An 8,434-nucleotide genomic window follows, 5' to 3' on the forward strand; every position below is an offset into this window, starting at 1 on the left:
GGCACCATCAGCTTTCTTCACCACATTTGCTTATTCACCCGCTTTGTCTTCAGTGATTGTGTCAGGAAGGTGAGTGCTTATTCACCCGCTTTGTCTTCAGTGATTGTGTCAGGAAGGTGAGCATCATAGAATGCCAATTTAATAGAAGAAAGTATTCTTGCATTGAGGGAGTACTTGAGTAGAAGCCCAATGTCCATCTGCTACCTTAATACTAGACCTATAAATATATGCACATAAATCTTTATATAGTGAAACATTAAATCACATATACTCGAGTATAAGCTGACCCCAGTATCTGCCGAGGCACCAAATTTTACCACAAAAACTGCATTAAAAATGTGCCGTAAAACTTGGGTTATACTGGAGTACGTACGGTAGCTCATTTCCAGCAAGTTCCTGACTTTACCCGATGAACTGAACTATATGGCTCTCCCTCCCCTTTAAGATGGCAAACCAAAAAGATTTGGAGAGAAGACAAATGGAAATCAGTGAAGCAATGAGGACCCTTAAGTCCGAAGTGAAAGATGAAATCAGGACCAGCCTCAAGAATCTCAACCAGTGTCTTCCAGAGCTACCAGTAGAACTGGATTCTGTGTTTGAAAGAAACGAAAACTTAGAAGGAGAGTTGGAAAGCTTGAAAGAGAACCTGCCATTCACCATGAGTGAAAGGCCCTCACCTTTTGAAGAAAAACGGAACTTTACCCAAGTTAACATCATGGTAAGGATTAAGCCTACTGTTCTCTGGACTACACTGAAGGGTAATTTGGATGTTGGAAAGACTAGTGCCCACTTGCCCCTAGATTAGGGGGGGAGGGGGCGTGTGTGGGAGGAGGGACAGGCTGGTTGATTACTGATACGCCCCTTTTCCCTACGACAAAGGATGAACAGTGGCGTGGGGAAGCTCTTCGAGAGAAACTGCGGCACCGGGAAGATCGACTCAAGGTTGCCTTTTACACCCCAAAACTCCCTCTAAAGATAGCTGGTACATTGGGGAAGCTGTCATGTTCACATACTGCTCTCACACTCACTCCACTGTAGCACAGACAGCAGTTTTATAGATTCCATGATGGAGGTCAGTGTTCTGTGTAGTATGCTTTGCCTCATTTAAAACCAGTGGAACCTAAGTATTTAGGACAGGAAAGCCACTTTTGAGATACAGTGACAAAAGTCAGATCACGGGCCAGTGGTTGGGGGGAAATTAGGAATATTGGAAAGTGGCTTTTGCTTCAGAGTAGTTTGGCCCAGAACATACTATGTTCGAAACCTCTATGGGATATTGTGGGACATACTGTACTATCTGTAGGCAACTAAAAATAGGAGTGAGAACTTTATTGATCTTAAGATTTAGGTGTTTAAAAAAGAAGAAAAAACCTAGGTGTAGACTTAAGAGATTCTCAAGCTAAAGAGTATTGGAGGGAGTTGAAATGTAGATCAAATATATGGCAAGAGGGCAGGGTTGGTGTTTGGGGAGAGGCTGCACAGCATGGACTGAGACCAAGTAGTGCCATCAGGCCACACCATACAGCAGTAACTTCGGGTCACCAAGGGCTGTTTACATCTTAAATGAATTCTAAACAAACAGGAGGAGCCGTGGTGGTAGTGGGTGTGCATTGGGCTGTTTGTTGAGCAGTTTAAAACCATCACCTGTTACACGGGCGAAGCTTTCTACTCCCGTCAAGTTTGTCTCAGAAACCCACCAGGGCAGTTCTACTTTGTCCTAGAGGGTGGGTCTCTGAGTTGGCATAGAAGCTGAGGTCGACTCAATGGCAGTGAGTTCTTAAGTTTACAATTTAGTTCTTAATTGTCACATTATGAACCTCAAGAAAGTCCTGTGGCACAGCCTTGCTGTGCAGACTCATCTCACGGTGCTAGAAAGTAGGCTGGGCTTGAGGACGAGACAGTGCCAGATACATAAACAGGTACCATGCTGGGTTCATCAGCTCAACAGTTCTCTCTCCAGCTCAACAGTTCTCTCTCCACTGTAACAAGGCTTAGGGTTTCTGTGTCAGATTCGTCTCCCTTAAATTTCTACTTCATTTCTCAGCCAGTATAATCTTTTAAAATCATGGCTGAGAAATGAAGTAGAAATTTAAGGGATAGGAAACGGACATAGGCGTTATCCATCTGGCACATTTCCCACAATACCTTTCATTTTGGGCAAAAGCATTTCCAGCAACCATCCCCACTTCCTGGTGGTCAGATTTGCCTATCAAATGTTAAAATTTAGGAAGCAACTCATATTTCTGGCATATTCATTTTGTCTAAAACCTTGAATTTTATCACATTTTCCAGGCTCAACTCCGACACTGTATGTCCAAACAAGCAGAAGTTTTAATTAAAGGAAAGCAGCAGACTGAAGGCACTTTACACAGTTTAAGGAGGCAAGTTGATGCCTTAGGGGAATTAGTCACCAGCACCTCTGCAGATTCAACTTCTTTGTCACCCAGTCTGTCTCAGCCGGAGTCTTCCATCACTGGACAAAGCCAGGTAAGAGGAAAGTATTACACGCACTGGTACATGGAGAGTAGCTGAAAGCTTTGTGGTGTTTCCTAGAGGAGACTTAGGACATAAACCCCTGAGAAACTTGTCTGAAGACAGACTTGGGTTTTCAAAAAAACCCTCCAAGATCCCAGTGAGGAAGGACACGCTGATGGCTAGAGCTGGAAGTGGGTGACTGCAGGGCATTCTGGGTCTCCACTCCTGGAATGCCTTGCCTCTACCTGGTTGGTATGGCGCTTCGGCCTTATCGAGGCCAGCCTGAGCCGTGGTTGTCTGTCTGCTTCTGGAGAAAGATGCTGTGCCTGTGCCTGCTGCTACTTTTAACCTGGGCCAATAAAAAAACCCTGAATTTTACTTAAGGTTTTCTGTGTAAAACTGAAGTTCAAGGGAGTAATTAAAGTAGGTAACATGAAATAAAACTCCTGGGATACCTAAGTAATAGTACAGTATTAGATAGTAGCTGCCATGTTTTAGTTCTTAAGGTATCTGCAAGCATGCTAAAAGCTTTACATGGTAAATTACCTGGTCAAGGTCACAGCAAGTAACAAAGCCAGGGCTCCAGGGGCAAATCTGTTGTTCTTTGCCACAGAGCAATTATATTCCAGTGATTGAGCCACAAAAACAATGACCACTTTCATAAGCTACTAATCAGCAGTAGCAGGGCCAAGATTTGAACATAGTTAATACCTCCTGTGGTGGCATAGGACCGAAGTCAGGATTTCCAAATGGATCTTGGGCTTCTGGACAGAGCTTAACACTTTCATGACCAGTGAGGCCGTGTCCTCCCAACAGTTTTCTCTGCCTCTAGGGTTTAGTGGAAAGCTCCTATCCCCCTTTCAGGTGGGGGCCTGTAGAATTGTGTGAATCTGAAGAGGCCTCATCCCATCAATCCCAGCACTGAGACCCCTTGAGACTTAAGTGTCTAATTGTATCAAAATATATTACTTTCACCCTCACCCCCTTCCATCATTACTGGAAAACATGACTTTGACAAAGGAATTCAGAATAATTATGTCTGAAAAGGGTTAAGGAAGAGAGTGAGAGGTACGTACGTGGCACTGAAAAAGTGGTGGGCTATCGAGGTAAGATAGCTGAAAAGCACAGTGGACTTGGAGCCAGGTGCAGTCACCAGCTCAGGGTGGCAGCTGGGAAGAATCCAAGTGCTCTAAAGACAAGAGGCTGTTGGCAGGAGGCATTAAGAGGCCCTCTGGGTAGGTTGAAAGTGTTAGAATTATTTCAGGAACCTGGAGTGGTAGTCCAGACCTATGTGAGATAAAAGTCTGGACTAGGTTTGAGTTCGGGGCTGATTTCTAAAACTAACTCTTGTTCCCACCCTTTTCAGAGCTCCTTCTACCAGTTTCTACCAGGCCTGCCAGGATCCCAAGACAGTTACCTACACTGATGCCACTCCCCTCACCTTGCTCACAGGGTATGTGCGTGCAGTGTAGAATTCTTTAGCTCTTTAATTCAATTGGAACATCTTAGTATATAAAAACCATCTCATCAGAAAAATGAACCCTTTAACCTTTTGTAATTTTTCTTAGTGGTTTATCTTAAAACATTTCTCAAAAACAGGTACTCACATATATACAAGGGGGCTTCAAAGAGGTCATGGGAAAATTCCGTTATCTTTTAATTCAGTTTTCCCACAAACCTTTTAAAGCCCCGTTGCATTTAACCTACTAAGCATTATGCTATCATTCAGTTCTGATTTTGCTTATGCTCTTACTGTTGGTTAATGTGTAATGCATCCTGTCTTTTAGGAGGAAAAACGGATCAGCCACACGCAGAATTCTGTTGCCTAAATGAGGAAACGATTACCTTCTCTACTACCTCACTGACTCCATAGTTAGAATGCCACTTGGTTTTTCTGTGTGTGTTTTTTAGCAAAAATCCACTGAATTCAGATGCTGAAATGGCAGCGTAGCTTTTCTTGTTCCATTAATACCAAGGTTTCTTGTCAATCACTCACTTGTACATATGGGAATAGTTGTATGCAACTTAAACCAGGGTCCTAGGTGGCAGAAGTTTTCTCTAAGGAATGTTTTATAATAACTGCAAGTTTGAATCTGTAAACTGATATATACATACAGTAACAAAGAAACTGTACTTAAATTAAGCCTTTCATTTATATAGTGCCGAGAGTTATTTTTGGATTTTGCTTAAATTCTATTTTCATATGAAAATAAAAGAAAATCAAACTGGCTCCTGCCTTTCTATCTCTAAATGTTTAAAGTAATTTAATGAGAATGGCCACCTTACATACAAATAAGACATCCACCTTTTGCCTAGAGGTTGACAATATGCTGCACTGACAACTAAGCATTAATTCATTTGGAAATAATTATTGTGAAACTAATACAAGTGGTTTCCCTCAGCCAAAAAATACTTAACTTTTTTGTTGGGACATTAAAACTTTATACATTACAATAATTAAGAGCTTACCTCCAGAATTTAGATGTAATCCTTCTTTAGAAAGAAGGATAACAATTATAGTCACTGTTGTATGGCAACAGAATCCTCAGGGAGAAAAGTGAAACATGAACTAATAGATTTCGGTTTTAGTACTCTTTCCCAAGCCACTAGGCCATCAAGTGGATTCCAACTCAAAGCACACAGGGTTTCTGAGACCGTAAACATAAAGCTAGACAGACTCCTAACAGCTCATCTCCCCAGACTGGCTGGTGAGTTTCAGCTGCTGGCCTTCGGGGAGCAGCCCACTGCCTAACCCACAGCGCCAGCAGGACTCCTTTTTAAGAACCATAGCAGACATACTATGTTAACACAATACAGAATAGCATCTAACAGTTCTGAAAAGTTACTTTGGCTAGAACTGGACCATCAAGACCTGGGATAAATAAAAGACAATGAAAACGGCATAACATTTATTTACAATGAAGTTTTAGAAGGCATCTATTTCCAAAAGAAAACTTACGATGTTAGTGTCTTTTATATTTTACATTCTTTCATTTTTTTAAGTCTGAGCAAAATGTTAAAAAAGCCTGGCCTACTCACACGTATTTTTTGAACCTGGACTGGGCTGGGTAAACAAAAGCCCCAAACGCACCCGATGCCGACTTAAAGTGAGCCTACAGGACAGGGTAGATCTGCCCCTGTACATTTCCAAGACTGTAACTGTTTATGGGACTACAAGGCTCCGTCCCCCAACCTCACCACTACCCACCCCCAGATGTTAAAGATTTTGAACTGCTGATCATGTGATTTGCAGCCCAATGCATAACCACTGTGCTGGATGGGGGTGGAAATGGCCACATTTTGTCTTAAGGGGACTGAACAGAACCAGACATTTTTTTTAAAGATCACCGAAAATAGCAGACATAAAGACAAAAATTCTCCAAACTATGGTCTTGCAAACTAGAGTGAGGCAGTACGTGGTTTCAAGACACAGTTAAAAAATCAAGGATGCTGCGCCAAACACTTTATTGTCCATGAAAAATACGTGAACATAATTATGGGGAATGCCTAACACATAAGCAGTACTAAGCACTGAGTGCTAATAAGGGAGGCCTCCTCCAGGTGCAAGGGCAATGAGTAACCTAAAGAAGCGGGTGACTGCATGAGCAGGAAGTAGTTGTCAGTTAAAAATTAAGAGAGCTGCCCATTTTCTCCAAAGTGTACTGCCTAGTACCTGGCACATGGGTATTACAGGATGACAACTTGCTCCTCTGAGCACCCAAGTTTATTTAGAGGCTTGAACATGCAAATAACAGAATTTGGCCCCAAGTATAGTTAGGGAGAATACAATCAGCCATTAGGGGTGCTGACTTCATTCACACTGCAAACCACTGAACACTGAGATGCTAACACCAGGCTGAAACTAGCTTGTCACTGATGTTTATATGCTCCATTATGGTGTTCTCTTTCTGCAATAAAGGCAAATGAGGCAAAATACGGCATATTGCAAAATAGGCGATAAAACTAACAAGTCAAATGTGTGCCTGAAGAAAGTAAGTCCTATTACAATTCAGAAAATAATGCAGCCAATTTTAATGTAATCTAGATACAGGTACTTTATTTACAAATATTTAGATTAATAGCATTTTGTTACATCAAATGAAGAAAGAGTACAGCAGTCTAAATAAATCCGTCTGTCACAAACACCACTGCAGACCCACTGTAATTAGCTTTGGGATCAGGGTACTGCACCGGAACAAGCTGCAGTCTTCAGTCTGACTGCTACCTTAGATCTCAATGGGTGGTGGGTTTGTCTTATTTTGTAAATATATACACATACCAGCTGGTCATGGTCCCTGTGCGAGAAGTTCCTTGTGATGCAACAGTGTAAGCAAAATGGATCACTTTAAGTCTCTAACAGAATACCAATGGATTTCAGGAATCCTGTTTTGTAAATAGCTTAAAGACAAAAATAAAGATGAGTCCACAGATTAACCAAATCCTATTGTCTGCACATTCCAGGTTTGGCTTTTATTTAACGTTGACTATATAATACTCTGGTACTACCACATGTTTATAAGCCAGGAAGATGTACTTTTACTTTAGTGTCCTTAAGGAGGGATTTAAAGTGTGTATTTTGAACACAGCAGTTGAGCTGATTGCATTTTGTATATGTGCTAAGGTTTATGAATTTCAAATAACATCGTGATTCCTAGCCTCTGAAACCATAAATTGAATTAAAACCCGTGAACAGCAGAGTAATCAAACTGCTTTGTCTAGAGAAATCAAAATTGTTTCTCTTAAAATACAGTATTCTTTCAGTGGCCAAACTACCTAATACAAAGTCATAACTTGTTTTGTATGAGCACAAGCATTTCACCTTTTGAAACACTTCCCTTTCACAAAACAGCTTGGTGCCATGGCATTAAACAGCCCCTTCATACAGTGAGCACAGAGATAAATTACTTGGCTGAAGTGTAAAAAATGCACAATTTAAAATCCTAGAACTGCAGTTCTGTCAGGTTCAGAATCTCACCAATCGAAAAAGATGAAGTATAAAAGCTTAAAATGTGCAGTAAGAAACCCAGCCTTTTCTTTTTCTATACAGTAAGGCAAGATATGCAGCCTGTGATGCAAATGTTTCCAAAAAGAGAAAAAGCATGTTAGCACATTGTCAATTGCACGAGAACAATTCAGAGTCAGCAGCTAAGCCACAGTGCAAAGACGGAACAGAGTCTGCTAGTGTTAATCCTCTCACGCTAGAAGCTCTTTCCAGCATAATGTCCCCAAACACTGCCAGCACCAAGGAGTGGAGCCAGTACTGTGAGCTGCAATTGTGTCTTTCCTTTTGGGAAATGGAAGGGAGTAACATGGTCACACATAGGTCATACTGTACAAACGGGTACTTTATACTGCTCTAATGCCAGTAATCAATTTATTTTCTTCATTAAAATAATATACACAGAATGTATTGTTAGTTCGGTTCCTTCAAATTTTATACATATTTACTTTTTGTTAAAGAGAAAAGGAAAAAAATGGTGCAAAAATAAAAAGATGATAAAGCTATTAATTGAGCACAAGAGAAAAAATGTTTTTTTTCCTTCCCTATACAAAGCTAAGACAGCATCAGACCTCAAGAAAAATGCCACCCACATAACAGGGAGTTTGTCTGACAAAAACGAAACAAAAGAGCGGTTAGAGAACCCTTTCTCTACCACCAGAAGTCATTTCACAGCAATAAACTTACTGATTACAACATACATACTTGAACAGTTAAAGATGGGGAGAAAGGCTTTCGATATAATCAAATTAAACCGTACAGTGAGATAGCCTTGCCAAAAAAGGGAGGAAGAGGTGGATATAAATCATGAAGTCCAGCATCGGTGCTCAGTTTAAATCATGTATTGTGACAACTATCACAAGAACAATCAAAGGGGGGAAAAAAGTCTAGATTTACCATGCAGGAGAGATTTGTAACTCTACTTGCCTTTGATAACCTGATTACATCTAGTTGTTTATC

General features: G+C 41.0%; 1 protein-coding gene across 3 annotated transcripts in view; it reads left to right on the plus strand.

Moving 5' to 3' along the window:
- Positions 1-4,774, plus strand: part of CNTRL (centriolin) — a 90,930-nt gene extending 86,156 nt beyond the window's left edge. For all 3 annotated transcript variants that reach the window (XM_045296551.1, XM_045296552.1, XM_045296553.1), the window contains 5 exons: positions 446-718; positions 880-942; positions 2,293-2,487; positions 3,842-3,928; positions 4,263-4,774. In XM_045296551.1, the coding sequence (XP_045152486.1) occupies positions 446-718; positions 880-942; positions 2,293-2,487; positions 3,842-3,901 (591 nt within the window). In that variant the 3' untranslated portion in view covers positions 3,902-3,928; positions 4,263-4,774. The remainder of the gene's footprint in view (positions 1-445; positions 719-879; positions 943-2,292; positions 2,488-3,841; positions 3,929-4,262) is intronic.
- The last annotated feature ends 3,660 nt before the right edge of the window (positions 4,775-8,434 follow it).

Source organism: Echinops telfairi, unplaced genomic scaffold, assembly GCF_000313985.2.
Source record: "Echinops telfairi isolate 266 unplaced genomic scaffold, ASM31398v2 ScPeMD7_7410;HRSCAF=8448, whole genome shotgun sequence".
Lineage (NCBI taxonomy): Eukaryota > Metazoa > Chordata > Mammalia > Afrosoricida > Tenrecidae > Echinops > Echinops telfairi.